Source organism: Pristis pectinata, chromosome 19 (genome assembly GCF_009764475.1).
Source record: "Pristis pectinata isolate sPriPec2 chromosome 19, sPriPec2.1.pri, whole genome shotgun sequence".
Classification (NCBI taxonomy): domain Eukaryota; kingdom Metazoa; phylum Chordata; class Chondrichthyes; order Rhinopristiformes; family Pristidae; genus Pristis; species Pristis pectinata.
Genome location: NC_067423.1, coordinates 33829804 through 33850342, shown reverse-complemented (window position 1 = coordinate 33850342; position 20539 = coordinate 33829804). Strand labels below are relative to the sequence as shown.

Here is a 20539-nt window from a genome sequence, read left to right as displayed (position 1 = left end):
AAGAGATCATAGTGGTCATAGACTTTTGTTCCAATTGTGTTCCTTCTTGTATAATTTTTGTATAATGTCTTAACTTGTTTTACTTTTGAATGTCGTGTCTTTAATGCTATGTGCCTGTGATGCTGCTGCAAGTAAGTTTGTCGTTGCACCTGTGTACTTGTGCACATAATAAACTCTACGACTTGACGTGTATCATCAGCTGCCCTTTCAGTCTGATTTTAATTTATATAGCTGTAATCATCCAGGAAGCTCTTGCTGTCTCCAAACTAAATGTTCTTCTAAAGCCTCCCTTCTGCTCATTTACTATTTTACCTGCCAGATTTTAAATTCCAAACCACCAGGATCAGAACTGAGTTGTTCTCCCATTCACTTTAGATTTTTTTGTCCTTTAACATTAAAGATAGTGATAGTGAAACAGGAAGTTGAGTAATTAGAAGCAGCTCAAGTGACAGCTGAGAATTAGTAGGTAATGGGAGCATGAAGTGGATGGGAGATGCAGAAACTTGATTAGGCAAAGGGCAGGCTTGAGCTGTGGACAGATATTTGTTGATTGTAAAACCATGTAGATATGTGCTGAGTAGTGCTCTTCTTGCTTGTGATTGGCAAAGCAAGTTTTTCCATTGTACCTGAGAACAAGTGACAATAACAAACCAATAAAGAGATTGTAAAAGATGTTATCATAAGAATCAGTGAAAGATACAAATCATCCAGTTTAAAAATATGCAGAAGTATTAGAAGATGTACAAACAGAATTGCCAAAGAGCACTGAAGAAGACAAACCTACAACCTGACGACTTGAATCGGGGTGGATAGTATGGGTCAATATTGGTTTAATTAGTGGCAGGGGCAGTCAAGAGTTAAGACAACCTTGCACATACACTGCTGCTCTCTGCCAAAGTTGGTCGGACAAGGCTGTGCAGGCTAGTACCAGAAGGACAGCTGCACGAGATAAGAAACAATACGTCCCCTGTGCTATCTGTCCATTGGTTCTCCATTGAGCCCGAAGTTTCAGCAGCAACAATAAATTGGGAGTTTGCAGAATTAATCAACACTGGGGTGGAATCAAACTGTCAGGAGAAAAAAGACAATGGCAGATATCTCCAACAGCACCCTGGCTTTCCCAGGAGGCATTACAGCTGCCGTTGACATAGTAACAGGAATGGTGCTAGTTAGCCTCCCTGCAAGATTATAGCTCTGAGATATAATATCCCCATCACACACGTCCCTCCCAGTCTGAAGAACACCATCCTACACCAATTCCTCACAGCTAGCTCTCTGCTCCTGCACTCAAATCAGATGTGATGGTGGCAACAGCTAAGAGATTACCAACATTGAATTATGGCTTTTCATCTTCCTTGGGTCTAAGACCTCATTCGTATCTCTCCCAGTTATCGTTTTTTGTTGGTGCTCCAGAGCAAATACAAGTACATACCTTGTCTTTAAAAAGGACATCTGCTGGAGTTGCAAACAGTGGTGCTGGGTCCTTCCCTCTGCTGGCTCTTTTGCTGCAATGATTCACCCACAGCTCAGTGTGGAATGACTGCCTGTAGGGGCTGGTGTTGATAGGGTTGGGGGCAAATGGTGCAGCCACTCAGCACCAAGATGTGGAGCCTGGGACTGCATCCTAGGTGGCATGTTGTGTGCAGACCACTGCTAGAGACTGGCAGCACTGGTCCATGTGCTGAGAGGCCACGTAGATCCCATCACCTCCACACTGGATGCAATGGGAAGCTGCCATCTCCCTTCTGCTTGGCTGCAAACAGCTCTCCCCAGCCCAGAGATTTATTTATTGGAACAAACCAATGACCACTGTTGAGCTTATCACCATGGAAAAATCTCCAAGCTAGGGAGAGCTGTGCAGAAAAACAAGGGGAAGGGAAGACTGTTTCCATCTGTCCAACAGGAAGTGATGAGAGACACGATAAGATCTGGCCAGACACTGTGCCAGCCATCGTTCAGCTTCAAGCACAACATTTCAGCATTGAGGCCGCACTGGCCATCCCCACACCAGCCCTCACAGGCAGTCCCTCCATACCGAGGAAGTGCCAGAAGGTAGAAGGTGACATCAGGCTCCTGGTACAGCTGTGCTGTCAGTAACACTTCACTATGCTAAAACGACTTCTTTTAGCACTAATTCCATTAGGAGTCTTGTTCTTAGGAATGTATCCTGAGCGAGGCACCAATGTACAACAGCTTCTGACTGTCCTTGCACTATCACCATCTCCCAAACATAAATAACCTGAAGTACGATTCCAATAAATCATTCTGCATGAAAGGAACAGGTTATATAAGCTCTACTAATGCAGAAGAATGTGCTTTAAATGGAAGGTGCTAAAGTCCTGCTTAAATGCATGTCAGCAAGTCAATTGCAAAAGGCCACTTCAAGTGAATAAGTCCTCTTGATTTTGGAAAACCCTGAAGGAAAATGCCAAGTAGCAGGAACTTTATTTTAAATCTGTGCCAAAGTTGGTAGAAAGGGGTCACCATCATTTTTTGTGATTAACCTTTTTTTCAAATGTCGTTTTTCCCAACATAAACTCCTAAAACAGATTATAAACTTCAATGGCAGAGCATCAAGGGGAAGTACAAGCTATACAAAGCATTAGAAAACTTAAAACCTAAATCATACTTCTTATAGGAGATGATGCACGTTATATCTTCTAGTTTGAGTAAACTTCAAATGAGAGAATTACTGTCAAGAGTGCAATCATTTTTTGTGTACTATTCCAACAATTCACTTTAATATTTTAGAACATAGAACAGTACAGGACCTTCAGGCCCATGATCTTGTTCCAAACTAATTAAACTAGTAATTAAACACCTAACTAAACTAGTCCCCTCTGCCTACACAAGGTGCATATCCCTACAGTCTTTCTATATTCATGTGCCTATCCAGGAGTCTCAAACACCTTTTAGATAGGACTCTCCAAATAGCAACTTAATTTGTTACTTCCTAACCACTGGAAGATCAGGTTTTTTTGTGTTTTTTTTAAAAACACACACACACACCAGGCATCAATGTGGACAAACTCTCCCCTAACCTCATTGCCCCAAGCTTCTCCATCTCACCAGTGTAGAACGTAGAAGGCTGGTTTTCAAATTCAAATATGTCCTTCGTTGATGCATCAAAACGAAGCCATAATCCAACTGCCAAGACTGCAGTCCCTGCAAGCTGAGGGAGAAAAGAGAAGGAATATTAAATGAATCATACATCCAAAAAGAAATTTAAGCACTGAACTTGCCAGCCTGTAGTAGTTCATCCTTTCAATTTAGTGGAGGAGAAACACAAAGTTGGTGAGCAGGGCAGTAGAAAACTCTTGCCTTGTGTTTGATTTTGAACCAGGAATAGCAAATTAAACAAATTACAAGATAATAGATTTCCATGGGGTGTCTGTTTAAATACATTGCAAATGCTTATACAATATTTGTATATAATGTTTAAAGAGAGTGGTATATAAATCAGAGGAATTCCCATACAGCACAAAGGGGTTAGTCAGCTAAGAATTGACTGCAAATCATCTTGTTATCTGTGGCTCACTGATATAAAACAGTCTTGTGCATGGTCTACCTACTGGATGTAATCTTCTCATGGTGAACCCTCTTGCTTGCCCAAGTTTCTCCCTCCTCCCTCCAAGCTACATACCCCCAAACAAAACCGAGTACCTTACATTGCATTTTATATATATATATAAAAAAAATCCCAATTTCACCTCATTTCACATGTAAAGTGAACATCTCAGTTTTTGGGCCATCTTCCTTTACAAGTATAAAGAAAATTAATGAATTAAACTGGAATTAAACAAAAATAAAAAGACAAAAAGTTGGACCGTGCCATTCAGCTCCCCATAGCTGCACCATTATTCAATAAATTCAGCTGCTCTCTTAAGCCCAGCTTCACTTTGTTGCACTAACCCAATAATATCTAAACATCTATCCACCCATCTCAAAAATACTCAGTGATTAAGCCTCTAGTGTCCATCTAAACACAGGAATTCCAAAAGACTCATGACTACTGCTTAAAGAAATTTCTTCCCATCTCAAACCTACATCAACTCAACCTGTATTCAATGAGATCACCACTCATACTTCCAAACTTGAGAATTTAGACTCAATCTAATTTATCCACATACAATAAACCCACTATCTCAGGGTTTAATATGGTGAACCTTCCGATCACAAGATATTTTTCTTCAGTTAGTAAGGTCACTCCAATGTTGCTTCATCAAAGATCTAAAATCTCCATTCTTATACACAAATCCTTTTGCAATATTGGCCAAAATACTATTTGCCTTCCTAATTGTCTGTGGTCTCCACATATTAACTTTCAAAGATGTACAAGAACACCCAGATTCCCCAGAGCATCAGCACTTATCATAAGCCTCACTTTTTGTTTTGGACCACTTGTGGATGATCAGCTAAAATGTGTTCCAAAATATTACATTGTTATACCAATGAGTTTAAAAAGAAAAATAAAGAATACAAATGGAATAATTAATTTCAAAAGAACACTAGAACTTGTTTAAAAACACCAGAACTGCAAAACTGAATTTCTGTGGTTTTCATTTGACAGTTTGTTTTCATTAATATAATCTCTTCAATAGATTCCCATGTTAAAATAGAAATAGCATTCACCAAAAGCAAAATATTGATTATATTAAAATATAGTTCAAAGCTTGCTTACAATGTGTCATCAATTATAGGAATCTATAGTTCATATAACTGATTACACATGGTCATTTACTGCAGACCCCAACACACAAGTATAACAAATTGATTTAACTATTAAAAAATTTCTAAATGGTCAACAGGAATGTATTTTAGAAAGAAAATTACTCACAGTTCTGGATAGCAGACCGTTTACAAAATCAAATTAATAATTAATTGATAAAGGGTTACATTGGAAAACATTGGAAATTTTCCTGCCAAAACCAGAAATACACCAGACTCAAGTAGTTACTGACAAAGCCTACTTTCTGCTGGGTGAATACTCAACATCTCATACTAGATTTTAATCTGCAATGTGGGTTTGGGTGCTGGTGGGGATGCACAGATCTGCCGCTGTGACATTGCCTGCATGCAATCTGGGATTCCAATTGGTTAGTGTTCATTGCATCTTTCAACAGTCTAATCCTGAGTGATCTTTCTAAATTCCTATCAGGAACTTGGAGATAACAATGATAAAGTGATATTAAATTCCATTTTATTTTCCTCAAAACAAATGAGTAAAATAAAACAGGCACACTGAAAATAAATCTGGTATAACTGAAAAGCAGCAAGTGCTACTCTCTGGTCACTATTCAACAATGATTCTTAATACAATGGCTAAAGAATTAAAATGGAAAACAAAGAGATTCTATCCTCTTCCCCACTCGAGTTAACCAAACAGCTTGCATTTGTACAATTACTAAAAAGATTTGGTGTAAACATCTTAAGTTTCATTAATCACATGTCTCTTTAATTTCTCTCCCAAGATTCAATTATTTAGATTATCTTTATTTTCTTTCTAGTGGGTTTGCTGTTGGTCCCGAAGTTAGCCAGCAGACACTTGCAAGGTTCCACATGAACTGAAATGGGAAAACCAACTGCTTGCTCGGAATGCCAGAAGAGTCATCCTGACAACAAAACATTTCTTTTATGTACTGCCTCTAGCACCCCACCTCTCAACTGATGCTGAGAACATCCTAGGTTTATTTTATGTTGTCAAATCCTCCCTCTATTTCACATTGGAAGTCCAGGATTATTTCACCTTGTGTTGCTGCATTCTGCCAAAATCTCTAGTTCATGATGTTGTCAGATTATAGGACCCCACTACTCAGTGACGCAAGAGAGCTCCACTCCGCTGCCCTAAACTCCCCCACCCCAATTTCTGGGTATCTCAATGTTCCCAAATCTTGGAATCCTCTTCCCCCTTGTAACCCCGAAATTGCAGAGTCCTTTTGCTCACCTTCTATCTACACACCTGGTTCAATTTCAACCATGTGGCAAAGAACTCTGCATAGAACATACAAGTATAATTCAATGATTACTCATATGGTTAAGAACTATTCCACACTTGACTTTAAGAAGTCAAAAATCATAGATGTGTGCTCCAGAGTGTATGCTATTCCAAAACACACCAGTTCGAGTGCCAAAAGGTGGCCAGAGCAACACTTTTCAGGCCAAAGGTTACACCAGTATGGTGGCAATAGGGTTGAACCCAATGGCTTTAAAGGAGTCATTTGAAGGTCATACCAATTTGCATTGTTAATCTACTTCATGGAAATAAATTTGCTAATCCTCCGTGGGGGAAACTGCACACATTTCCAGTTATATACTGTGCAGTGGATTCTTAATATTGTTCAAATTGGCCTCTCAGCCATAAAGTTTATCAAAACTCTGAGCCAAGATAGCAAGATTGCCCACCACCTGATCATCCCAGAGATGCAGTAGTCAAAGTGATACAACATGAAAACAGGCCACTTGGCCCACTGATCAACCACCTATTTACATTGTTGCTAGATTAATTTTATTTTTATTCTGTCCCACGTTCTCATTAACTACCCCAGATTCTATCACCGTCTACGGACTAAGAGTAATTTATAGTGGCCAATTGACCTACCAATCTGCATGTTTTTAGGATGTAGATGGAAAACAGAACATCCACAGGAACCCGCGTGGTTACAAGGAGTACATGCAAACTCCACACAGATAGCACCTGAAGTCAGGATTAAATCTGGGTCACTGGAGCTGTGAGGCAGCAGCTCTACTAGCTGCGCCACTGTGTCACCCCTAGCTTTGTTCAAGTTGCCCAGTAAGAGGTGCACTATTTCAACAGCCAAAGCACCGTATCAATCTTCTCCTCAAGATTGGATCAACCCCTCAGTCTAGAAACTCCAAAAAAAAAGACTATGGAGTAAAGAGTCGATAGCTCCCTGAAAGTAGCAACACAAGGGTAGAATAGAAGTCTGAAGGCATGCTTGCCTTCATCAGTCTGGGAATGGAGAATATAAATTTGGAAGGCTTGCGGTAGCTGTATAAAACTTTGATTAGGCCACATTTGGAGTATTGTGTGCAGTTCAGCTCACCACACTAGAGAAAGGATGTGCATAAGAGGTTCACTAGAATGTTGCCTGGATTGGAGTGCATTACTTCTAAGGAGAGATTGAACAAACATGTATTAAGCATATTGAAGTCCCTTATGCAAGAAACCTACCCGTAACTTCCCAAACCTCACTCTACTTAACCGCAAATCTACCTCTACCCAATTACCAACTTCTGTGTAATGTATGTCTTTCCTAACACAGCTAAGCTTCAAAACAAAATTCCATAAATAACCATGTATAAAAACTGAGATCTGCTTGCATATACAAATTCCAAAGCAATTGAGTAACATATAGAGTTATAGAGTAATACAGCATGGAAACAGGCCCATGCCGACTGTGTTACTATTATAACTACATAATAACACAAAGAACTACAGTTCCCAGTAGGCAATGCAAGGGGTCATATGTGGGAACAGGAAGTGGCTGTAAAAAGAGAGGAAAAACAAGCCAGGCTGTTGTTAGTTAATAAAACGTTCAGATGTTAAACCCACGCAATGTTCGTCTCTTGAAGAACAACAAACATAACACCGACCACAGCATCCTCCCTGCTAGTCCCAGTTGACCACATTTGGCCCATAACCCTCCAAGCCCCACGCCCATTACAATTTCACCTTGGAAAGATAGTGTGACCACCTGGTGAAGGTACTCTCAGTGTTGTTGGATAGGGACAATAAATGCATTGTGTTGCTGATAAACTCATTGTATTGTCTGTGTACGATTTACAATCTGCCAGATCCTATGTCTCAAAATCTAAATGATCAACTTTAGGTAAACTTAAAATTAATAGAAACAGCAAGATTTTACAAAGCAATAAGAAGGTATTAAAAGGTTCTCCACAGTGACACTTTAGCACTTCCATTTCAAAACTTAGGTTTCCAAGAAACATCAAGTTTGATGAAACAGTCATTAGTCATCAAGGAAACAGTAATTAATGCAGGAACCAAGTTGCATTGTACTCTATGTTGCTATCAAATAAAACAAATAATTTCAGTAAGATTCAAAAGCAACAGATCCTCCTCCCAGAAATTGTTTTTCAACTATGTATCCCTTCAAGTTCAAAATCATCATACAATTCTGCCTCCTCATAGCCATCAGTAGACTTGCAATTACCACTCATTAAAGCTAAAGAACATCAAAATTATAGTATTTAAATAATTATCAATAAACAAATAAATTTTACACAAAATATTGCAAAACAAGTATTAAAAATTCTCTCATATCTGTCATCAAGATTGACTAGAACAGCACAGTGCTACAGCTAAAAAATCTACAAACAATCTGCTAGAGGAACTCAGCTGGTCAAGCAGCATCTGTGGAGGAAAGGAACTGTCAACTTCTCAGGTTGAAATCTTGCATCAGACAACTAAAAGAGCTGCTGCCTCATAGCTACAGTGATCAGTGTTCACCTGCTACTATGTGGGTTTCCACCAGGTTCTCGACTTTCCTTCCGCATCCCAAAGAGATGCAGGTTGGTGGGTTAATTGGCAGTAAATTGCCCGTGTAGCTGAATGGTACAATTTGGGGGTGGGGAGGGGGAAAGAAGAGGGGAAATGACAGTAATGTGGGGAGAATAAAATGAGATTAGCACAAATGGGTGCTTGGTCAGTGCAGAACCAGTGGCCTGAAGGACTCATTTCCATGCTGTGTGATTAAGATGTGTCCAAAATTTAGTCAATCCTATAGCTGTTAAATTTACACCATTACAACTAGGACCTGTAATATGTGTTGTCCAACCATTTACGCATATAAAAGTATAAAAACAAATCATTTTTAATTTCCACTCATGATTTTCAGTTTTTTTTTAAAAAAGTGAAACAAGAAAGTCTACCAAAGAATGCTCATTCAATCCCTCTAAAACAAATCTCACAAATACACACAAAAAGCAAACACAGTTCAGATTTCCTCTCTTGACCTATTCCCCATGTTTGTGGCTGGCCTACAGTCAAGTGAATTGTGAACCCACGTCTCCATGCATATTCTTGATGTCTTCAGTCAGAACATTCAGAACATTAAAGTGAGCATCAAATTTATACTCATTGAAGATTATGGGATGCCTCTCCATCTCAGTTGATAAGGAGTGTCATGCAATGAGATCAATGTGAACTTTGTTAACTTAAGTCACATCAAATTACAAATTAAGTGATTTGCAGAAGAAAAAAAACCAAAAGGGTCTAATCTCTTGATTAAAAAAATTTGAGGCAACACTGGAAATACTTGATGTACTGGCCATCCATGGTTACTCTGCAGGGATGTGAGCTATCTTTGCCAAGTTTAAAAAGGGTGGTGTAGGCTGAAGGACCTGTTTCTGTGTGCATCTCTCCAACTCCAGGATGATGGAAAGGGCATTAAATCAACAATGCAGTGCAGAGCTTTGTTGACCAGTCCAGGTTGGAGTGGCATGCATTTTCACTCCACCCCCACCCATCTGAGGAAATCAGTTGATTTAAAAAACAATCTTACAGCTTTTACTGGAGACACAAAGGACTGAAGATGCTAGAATGCTGAGCAAAAAAAAACTGCAAGAAGAATTCAGCAGGTCAAGTAGCATCTGTGGAGGCAAGGGGATAGTTGACATTTCAGAGCAAGATGCTGCATCAGGACTGAGAGCATAGAGGGAAGATGACTAGTACATAGAAGTAATAGGGAGAAATGAGACAGAGGCTGGTAGGTGATAGGTGGAGCCAGACAAGGGAGGAATGGAACCAAATGGGGGATGGGATAGGAAAGGTGAACCAAGGGAGAGGAAATTCAGGTAGATAGGGATGTGGGCGATGGGCAGATGGAACCAGGTCAAGGAGAGAGATGTCAAGGTAATTGGTGGGGGGTGAGATGGTGCGGGGATGGAAAAGATGAACAAAAGGAAAGACACCCTGGGCAGACTGGTAGGAGGTGCAACACTTGTCCCTACACCTCCTTCCTCACCACCATACAGGGATCTAAACAGCCCTTCCAGGTGAGGCAGATGTACATATCCCTCCTGCAATCAGGTCCATTGAATTCAGCGCTCATGGTTTGCCTCCTCTACATTGAGGAGACCAAGTGTAGACTTGGCAACTGTTTTGCAGAACACCTGCACTCTGAGCCATCTTGAACTTCCAGTTGCATGTCATTTCAACTCCACTTCCCATACTCACACTGACCTGTGCATCCTTGGCCTTCTTCATTGTCACGGTGAGGCCAAGTGCAAACTAGAAGGGCAGCACTCATATTCTGCTTGGGTTTGAACAATGAATATTCCGATCTCACATAACCCACTTCCCCAGTGTTCCTTTCCCACCCCCAACTAGTCCACCCAGTGTCTCCTCCCTTTGTCACCTTTCCTATCCCTACCCCCTTCATTACCAAGACACATCACCCACCCCCACTTCGTTCCATCTGCCCATCACTGGGTTTCTCCTCCCTTGGTTCACCTTTCCGATCCCTTCCCCCCCCACGCTCCGCCCCCGCGCCCCCCCCACAACCTGATTCCATCTGCTCATCATCGCCCACTTCTCTGGTTCCACCTATCACCTGCCAACCTCTGTTTCACCCCTCCCTCTCCCTTCTATATACTGACCATCTTCCCTCTACACTTACAGTCCTAATGCGTGGTCTCAACCGAAATTTTGACCATCCCTTTGCCTCCACAGATGCTGCTTGACCTGCTGAGTTCTTCCAGCAGTTTTTTTTTGTTGCAGCTTTCATAGTTAGTTTTCTACCACTGACAATCTATTTAATTGTTTCAACTTTACCATACCCATTACAGTTTGTGGGCAGGAAACACAGGTTCAAGGCCATGATAAGCCTGTTAGTAAGTTTGTACAAATACATATACCAATACAGTAAAAAAAAATTGATAACACTGGATCCAACCATTCAGAAATCCTGAAGGATTAGCATCTCACTCACCAGGGTCACCATCATGTTTGCCATGTTTACTTTCCACTCACCACGGTCATGTTTCCCACAATCCCTTTAAACTTACTTGGCTCAAGTGTATAATACCATGTAATACTCAAGGAAAATGAATTAAAAGTATGTTGGGGAATTAATAGAAATAACATCCAAAGGTCGAGAATATCTACCAAACCCACACCAAAGTTTGAGCATGCTGCATTATTGAAGTTTTATTGCATGTAATTCAAGTCATATTTTGCTTCTAAATCACCACATCAATCCAGGTTTAGTAGAATTCTTTTTTCCATATTTTGTTGCATTTCATCTTCAATTTGTTTAAAAACAAAATCTTCTTAGAATGACTCATTTAATAATGCTTAAGGTTCTGAACTGGGAATTTCTTAGATGTAGCAAGCTGTGGCGTTTCCTACCTAGTGGGAAATCGGAAAATAAAAGCAAGTGATGAAATTTGATATTTTCCAAGTTATTTCCAATACAAACAAGGTAAAAAAAAAAGCTGATTTTTTCAGCTTCAAGAGAAAAGTAGGACAAGGGATATAGATCTTTATATATTGACACAGGACTGGACATTTTCTGGTCCATTAATCAGTAACAGTTTGAATGAAAGTTCACTGATCCAAAACACTGGAGCAGATCTTGTGCTGCAGATTTAGCTGGCTGCCTGTGTTCTGGCCACCAGTTCTGCCAGCATGGAGCCAGTGTTCTTGGTGCCCAGCTTCCAGCACATCAGAGGGGGACAGGCCAAAGCAGGCTCCCTTCTGATACCATGACAAGAATAGTGCCGACTGGTGTGATTCTCCACCTTCTCCCACCCAACCCCCTAGCTGTCAAACCTGCCATTTAAATACATGAAAATGTCTTTGGCTGGTCCTGGATGATTGTGAATGTTAAAAAATATATATACAAATTTAAAACAGTAAGAGAAAACACAAAACAGGACAGTACAGTGCTGCAGCTGGTAGAGTTGCTGCCTCACAGCTCCGGTGACCCAGGTTTGATCCTGATCTCTGCTGCTTTCTGCACAGAATTTGCATATTCAACTTGTAAGTGCATGGGCTCAGCCCCAGGTCTAGTTTCTTCCCAAATATAAATGATGTGGGCGTTTACAGATGAATTAATGACTAAATCTCCTCTGGTTTCTAGACAAGAGGTACAAAATGGGAGTTGAGAGAAATGTGGAGAGAATGAAATGAGATTCCTGTAAATAGGCACTGTTGTTGGTAAGGATGCAATGCATAAACAGCCTGCTCCCGTGCTGAATGACTATGACTGACTATTTAAACTAACCTAATTGAAATTAAAAAAACATCGAAGAAACTGCAGACACTAGAAACCTGAAATACTCACTAAATCGGGCAGCATCTCTGGAGGTCAATGACTAGTGAAGAAGTGAGAGACTGTGCTTTAAGTTGCAGAGGGGGTAGGGAGGCAGTGGGAGAGGAAAGAACTAAAGGGTATCTGTGATAGGGTGGAGACTAAGATTTTCCAAGTGACAAAATTGTTGAAGCCATCAATAATTAATCAACTAATCATGGCTGAATGAGGGCATTTAGAGTGAATAACAAACATGGCTGAACCGTGAGAGGCAGAACACAGCAGCAAATGGAAATCTAAAACAAAACACTCAGCCGGTCAGGCAGCAACCAGGAGGGAGAAAAACTGTGTTCAGTACAACTGAATGACTTTACATCTGAACTGGCTAGTTCTAACACAAACAGGAAAAACTGGTCATCTGAAAATGTTGTATTCAGCAAAGTCAAGAGCAGCAATGTGCTGAAAGAGGAGGTGCTGAAGATCAAATAAACTGCAGACACTGAAAAAAATGAAATAGAAAACAAAAATGCTGGAAACAGTGAGATCACGCAACATCAATGGAAAAAGAAACAAGAGTTAACATTTCAGGTTGAAGGCTCCTCATCAGAAGTAGAAAAAACTAGTTTTACGTTGAAGGTAGAGCAGGGGAAGGACTCTGATAGGGCAACCAAGGGTGCTATGGTGAGCTACCATTTATAAAACGTTATCTGGTTGGTAAATTAATGAGAGTAGTTAGCAAGAGAAAAAGGTGTGAAACACAAATGGGAGCTGGTGCAGAGCATAGAAACCGGAAGTATAAGGTGCCATTCCTTAGGCTTACATTGGGTTGAAACAGTCTAGGTTACAGGAGTTTAGAGTGAGAGTGGAATGAGGAATTGAAACAGTAGGCAACTCGAACAGCAGGATTATACCAGCAGACTGATCAGAATTGTTCTGCATAGCAGTTACCCAATCTGTCACCATTCTGATGTAGGGTCTCCAACCTGAAATTTTGACCGTTTCTCTCCCCATAGATGCATCCTGATTTGCTGAATATTTCTGGCATTTTGTTTTTCAATTTTCACCCAAGGTGTTTATTTTCTGATACTGAGGAGATATCTTGAGCACCAAATGCAATACACTAATTTGGGAGGGGAACTGCATTGCTGCTTTACCTAGAAAGACCACTAGATTTCTGGATGGAGGGGATGAGATAAAAGGGCAGGTGTTGCATCTCCTGCCATTGCAGGGGAAAGTGACGTACAAAGGGGAGTGATTGGTGGAGATGGAAAAGTGAACCAAGCTGCTGAGGAAGGGTATATGCGTCCAGTGGTAGAATCACAATGAACAGGGTGGAATTTAGAGGACGATCCATTCAACGTGGAGACTGGTAGGATGGAAGGCGAGGAGAAGGGGAAGCCTATCTTTGCCCTGGCTTGGTGGACAGGATGAGAACAGCTGTGCAGGAAAGAGGAAGCAATGTTGAGAAATTGATCAACAAAAGCACAGTGGAAGTCACAGTTAATGCAAAATTTAACCAGGCAGCACCCAGCTTACATCTCCTGTTACTTTAATTCTTTTTCCCACTCTGGCTTCTGCTTTTGTTCTACACTGTTTCAACAAAAACCACACAAATTTGAGGGCAAGCACCTCCATCTTCTGTGTGGGGATTCAATATTGAATTCCACATTTTCAAATAACCAGCTTGTGCTTCAGAACCAACCAATTCTGATAAACTGAATTAAGGTGAGAGTCCTTTTATTTCTCCCAGAAGTTCCCTGAACCGTTGGGTATTTCCAGCATTGCCTTTTGTTTCAGTTTTCCAGGAACAGCTGTGCCTTTCAGTTTCAACATGGTCTAACCGTTCTCATTCTTCTGTAAACTAAACAGCTCCAAGAGCAAAGTCTCACCCTATCTCCACCTTAAAAGTACACTCTGTTCTCTCCAACTAAAAAACCTTTTCCCTCCCCAGTCCTGATGAAGCATCATTGACCTTGAAACATTAACCATTTCATTCTCCACAGATCTGCTGAGCACTTCCAGTACTTTGTTTTGATTTTATTGGAATTTTTTTTTTAAAACCTTTCTTGCAGCATTCAATTTCTCCCATTGATTTCAATGTCCTTCTATACTTGTGCCAGGTTTACCTGGCACAAAGGACAGTAGGTGAATTTCCTAGCCCTCAGTTTGGGAAACCAGAGGAAGTTTGCCTTGCCCAGCTGGACCCCTGAGGCAATGCAAAAATCATGCAGCCAAAGCTCTGCTGAGAGGAATAGTGAGCACATCTGCTGGCACTACCTGATGCCATTAAATAATGGGAAAACAACTGCAGCATGCAGCAGAACAGGTTCAGTTTCTATACTGGTTCTCCCAAGTATAAAATGGAAACCAAACATAAATGCAAGTGTACAGCACAGAAAATGGCACGAGAACAAGCCCACCACACCCACACAAATCATGAAACTGATCTAAACTAATCCCATATGCCTACACATGGAGCGTATTTCTATTACTTGCTTGTAAAGGATTTACAACACTGCCTGTAAACAACACACAAAGTAGTTTCAAGGAAATATTTTGCCAAAGATTGAAGCAAATCACTTCAAGGAGCTAAAGGAGGCACCTTTTTTTGAGATTCAAGACCAGATATGCAATCCTCCCTTTCCTTCTCAAGGAATTAACAAATATACACTGCTATAGTTATGCAGCTCCTTTAAGACAGAAACATGCCCAAAGCACCTCACAAAAAGCTAAATCAGACAAAGATTAATATTAAGCTATGGATATATCAGTACACGTAACACAATATTTTGGTAGGTAACACTGAAATAAGTTTTTCCATCTGATTACTGTTTTGTTACGTTGTGTGGTCAGAACTAAGCAGGTTGTCTTTGCCGAGAAAGATGCACAAGAATAGTGTTGATACCACAAGCTTTACTTTCACTTAATAAGAAACCCTTGTTGTTCGTCTGAATTACCTACCTAAACAGCAAGACAGACAAAATAGCAGTCCAGTTGTACAAGACAAAAGTTGTGCAAACTACCACAATTAAAATCAAGTCAGCAGGCATGTTCACTGTGTGGATTGGGATGAACTCTTGCACTTTATATACTTATTTTAAAACAAAAGTCTGCAGTGGAGTATATTACTCAGTAACCTTCCCCACCTAAAAAATCCCCTGGTGCACTGAGGCTCATCCTACAACTGGGAGATATTTCTGGCTTGGTTTGCAGGATCTGCTGCTGAAACAAGTGAGATCGGAGGCTGGGATTGGCTTGGCAGACAGCTGGCTCTGGGAATAGCTGATAAGACCCAGAGCTGGAACACTTTAGTCACATTGTCGTATGCAGTACAAGCAGTGAGGAAACCACAATATTGAAATTTAGGTAAGGCCTTAATTACCAACTATTTTCCGGTGCTTTACAGAGAGATCCCAAGACAGGAAGGGTGACTAGAGGCTTAGCTGAAGCATCTTAAAGGAGTGCTAAAGAGATTTAAGGAAGGAATTCCTGAGAAGACATAAAGGAGTGGAAGGCACCGATGCCACTGGGGGACAAAGGACGTGGAGGATGCACAAAAGTCCGACAGAACAGAATTCTTGGCAGTTGTAAAATTGCAAGAGGCATTTTGAACACACATGAAAAAAAAAATCAGAAGTCAAGGTATGGATGGATCTGGAACTAATGAATCAGTAAACATAGGTGAGACTTGGATGGAATTTGGTGTGGGTTACAGTGAGTTCAAGTTCAAGAAAGACAGAAGGAGATAAGCTTGTTAGGATGACATTGGACAATGTAGTCTGTTATTAAAAAAGCATGAACGAGGGTTTTATAGTTCAGCACAGGCAAGTCAGAGACTTGCAGCACTGAAACTGGCTCTTTACCCCATCAAGTCCACGTGGACCATTGAGCACCCATTCACACTTATCTCATTTTATTCCCCCACCCCAACCCCCCAAATTCCCCTCAACTGCTCCCAAATTCTACCACTCACCTACACACCAGAAGCAAATTACAGTGGCAATTAATGACCAACTCACATGGCAGAGGAGGTCAAATGTGCCAGCCAGCAGTGGAACATGCCCAAGTTCCATGCTGCATTGTACATTGCATCATCTGCACGCTGCAGCTAGCTCTGTAATCCAGACCAAGACAGAAATAGATCTCGAGTATTCTGGAGGAAGAAAGAGGCATCACAAGGGAGATAAAATTCCAAGGCTGTTATGTGCATCCAAGAAAGTTTGAGACAACATGTAGAGAGCCCTACTAGAAACAGAGCAATACTCAACTTTATCATAGGAAATTAAACTGGTGGTGCAAGCGTTGGTGGGGAGAACGCCTTGGGAGTCAGTTTCAAGGTAATTGTGGAAAGGGTAAAGGTTGATTCTCAGGTTAAAAAGTCTTTAATTGGGGGAAGGCTGAGTTCAACAGCATAAGAGGGGACCTGCCAAAAGTAGATGGGGAGCAAATGCTCGTAATTAAAATGACAGTTGACAAGTGGGAGCCTTTTAAAAGATAGTAAGAGTTCAGGGCTAACATGTTCCAGTAAGGGTGTAAGGCAAAAAGTGCAAGAATGGGGAACCTTGGATGATAAAGGATATCGATGACTTGATCGGGGGAAAAAAAGAGGATGGAAGATATAGGCAACTGGGATCGAGGGAGTCTCAAGGAATATGGAGCACATAGGAGAGAGAGAACTTGAAGAAATTAGGAGGACAAAAGGGGGTCATGAAGTACATGGTGAAGACATTTAGATAGGCACCTAAATAGGCAAGGTGTAAAAAGATATAGGTCTAGTGTAGGCAAATGGGGTTCATGTATATGGGCAAAAATGTCAGAAATGACACAATGGGCAGAAGGGCCCACTTCCACATTGAACAAAACTGACTCTTGAACTCACTACATTACACGTCCTTCCCCATGGTGAATACTAATGAGAAGTATTCATTTAGGACCTCATCCACATCTCCTAACAAGTTTACTACTCTAAAGGGTAATAAACTTAAATGGGATAGGAATAGAATCTGCCGCAGAACCCAAACCCAAAGGTTTACATCATAACAGAGTTTCAGTTTCCTCCCATGGATGAGGGAAATTGGATTACAGAAGCAGATATTCAGAATTAACAATTAAACAAGATGTTTTGCTTAAATATTACATTGGTAGAAACTTGTAAGCATACCAGTTAATATCTAGACAACATAAGTTATTACTTCATACCAGCACAGCACTTCTATACAAATACAACATGACAATTTTTACAACAATTTAAGAATTATAGCTAGGCTTAGTTAAGAACTTGCAAACCAAAAGGACCAATAAACATTTTGTAGAACATTCCTACATCTCAATCAACCAGAATCTTTCGTCTAAAAAACATTCAAACTGTGGGGGACAGCTATTTTTTTCCTTTAATACTCACGCACCTGGGAGATTCCAAATGGATACCTTAAGATCACAGGTTACCCAGTAAAAATCCCCACCCTACAAGCAGAGAGCCACGAGGCAGAACTGCTTTAGATACTTCTCCGAAGGATACTTTTTAAAGGGGAGGGGAGAAACTTAATGAAAATGTTACATCTGACTGCATGTCTGGAAGGATTACAAATCCAGTTTACTGGGGTGGGGGGAGTAGGAATCTTTCCAATTTCAAATTCCAGAGGTTTAAATTCAACAGCTTTGAATAACTCCAGCATAAAATGCCTTTGAAGACGGCAACCTTTTAACGATTGAACTTTAAATCCAAGACAAACAACTCTTTTGTTTTCCTGAGCAGTCACTACGAAAAATTTCTTACGTTTAATACAAACATACATATGTAACATATATGTGAATCCAACACTTACCCAGAACAAGAAATTAAACCCAAACAGCAGGTACTTAACGCACTTCATTCCGCCTTGCACCATTTTGACGTTAGAAAATAGGCAGTTTTTTGGAGATTTTTCGACTCCCTGCTGAAATGTTGTTTGCGCCGCACTCCGACGATTGGACGAGTGGAGGAATATGCGCAAGCGCGGAATGCGACCTCGCCCTTGTCGAGATTACTTACAGGTGCAGCAAGGGCCAGCCGAGGCGAGCTGAGTTGGGTTGGGTTGTCACAGCGCAATGGGCTAGAGCCAGTGTGCAGCAGGTAGCGACGTGCTGCGATGTGGGTTGGCTTGTTGTGCGTTTCTCTGTGAAATGGGGTGAGGGCCCTGTGGCTGACGTCTCGGTCGGCGAGTCAGAGATTAGTTTCCATGGAGATGCAGTTCTTATTTTGGTTCTCAGACGTTGTTTGCGGCAGGCTGACTGGGGGCAAGCTGCAAGGGTTGCCATGTTATGGTTCCAGTGTGTGGTGGTGACAGTAAGTGAAGCTATGCAGAGTGACGGAGGGAAAGAATCGTCATATATATACTGTGTAGCAACTATGTATCCACGCAATAAAACCGAAGATACACACACACTTCCCAATCACAACCCCCCATCTCTCTCCCGTAGATAGGTGAGCGAATACGTTTATATACTTTAACCACTTACTGTAAATACAGGGCATTGCGCGAGGCGGCGATAAACTCGATTTTTCATGTCGTAATACACCCTCTAGTCCAATTCACCTTGGCTCTTCCAGATTAAATGCACGATATGTAAATATTTGTTTATGCTGATCAAGCCAAACAGATGGACACAAGTAATTTTTTCCCCTAATCTTGAATACGTATCTTAAATGAACATGTTCAGGCTAATCAAACATGACTCCAAATGTAACTTTTGCCCCAAAATATACTTTGTTTATAAATATACATTCAATTGAGTACATTCACTCGTAATATGCCAACATCATCGGTGTCTGATCTCTAAGAACGCCATCAGTGAATCATCTGAGAGAGATACACAGGGTCCGATCGGTATTCGGTAGTGATAGAACCCATTGATTTGATCTTTGCATGAACACTGACAAAAACCACTAAATCTGTTTCTATCCCTTTTTGGTAAACACACAGCCCGCAAAGAGGTGGATAACCATCCCATCCATACCCAGACACCTTGAGGACAGCCTGCAATGTCCCACAGGACCCACTGTCTCCTCCACAGGGCCTACAAGGTATTCCATGCAGACCACTGCCTGACTGAGACTTTTTTTTCTGCAGAATGTTATTATTTTTCAGACAGGTCACTTTCCTGTTACAATTGGGCACTGGAATTTTACAGAGTTACTGGATTCCCCAAAATACCAGTACTTGCACATTCCATTCTCATGGCAATTCATGTTGCCTTTATCAATTCCATCACCACATATCAAATGGAAAGGATGCCACTTATTTTCATGTGAGGAAGACTTTATCTGAATTTCTGACATCCATATACATATTAGGGTAACAAATACTTTTTGCCCCTCTGCCCAACAATGGAAACTGCCTTATACATCTGAGGTTTATAATAGTGCTTTGTCTTACGTTACTCAGTGAAAGATCATTCAAGCATTAATTAGAGTCAATCCTTTCACAGAATTGCAATGCAACACATGAGTGAAATTAGTTAATGATTTTCTGCTGGACATCATCATGCATTTATTAATGTTTCATTTAATAACAAATGTGAGCAAAGTTAATACCATCAAAAGTTTTTTCATTGTTAAATATAATTAAAATACCTTATAGTAAATATTATTTATTGGTAGTAGATCAAAGGACAAATGTGTTTAAAGTATATGATGATTTTGAAGTAGTATGAATTCTTCATGTGCCTTGGCAAGGTTATTTCCCTTCTATCTATAGTTGTAAATCTGCACTCTTCATGTATTCAAGCAGATCTGCCATGACATGAGCACAAACATACATGCATAGACTTCCTGGGGTCCTGCTGTGTCACCATAAGTGCACTGAATGGGAGAAATTCCAGTTGGAATTGATAATTGGTTTATTATTGTCACATGTACCCAGGTACAGTGAAAAACTTTGTTTTGCCTGCCATCCATACAGATCATTTCACCACATAAATACATCGAATTAGTACAACGGAAAAGCAATAACAGAATGCAAAATATAGTGTTACACTTACAGAGAAAGTGCAGTGCAGGCAGACAATAAGATGCAAGGCCATGATGAGATAGATTAATTACAAGAGATTGAACTGTAAACAAAGTTGGTGATTAGTTATCTTACTGACTGTAACAACTAGATTTGGAGAACACAGCACCCCATTAACATTACGTTTTCTCCTGCAGGAGGAACTAGCACACAGCATTAGGAAATATCAGGCTGCTGAAAGGTAATATTTCAGCATAG

At 40.6% G+C, this 20539-nt stretch overlaps 1 protein-coding gene across 1 annotated transcript in view; it reads right to left on the bottom strand.

The window, feature by feature from the left end:
• The window catches only part of cd9a (CD9 molecule a), a 29808-nt gene extending 11310 nt beyond the window's left edge, over positions 1–18498 (bottom strand). The window contains exons 1-2 of the mRNA XM_052034011.1: positions 18119–18498; positions 3070–3172 (exon numbers count right to left, since the gene is read on the bottom strand). Of these exons, the coding sequence (XP_051889971.1) occupies positions 3070–3172; positions 18119–18181 (166 nt within the window). The 5' untranslated portion in view covers positions 18182–18498. The remainder of the gene's footprint in view (positions 1–3069; positions 3173–18118) is intronic.
• Positions 18499–20539: the final 2041 nt, after the last annotated feature.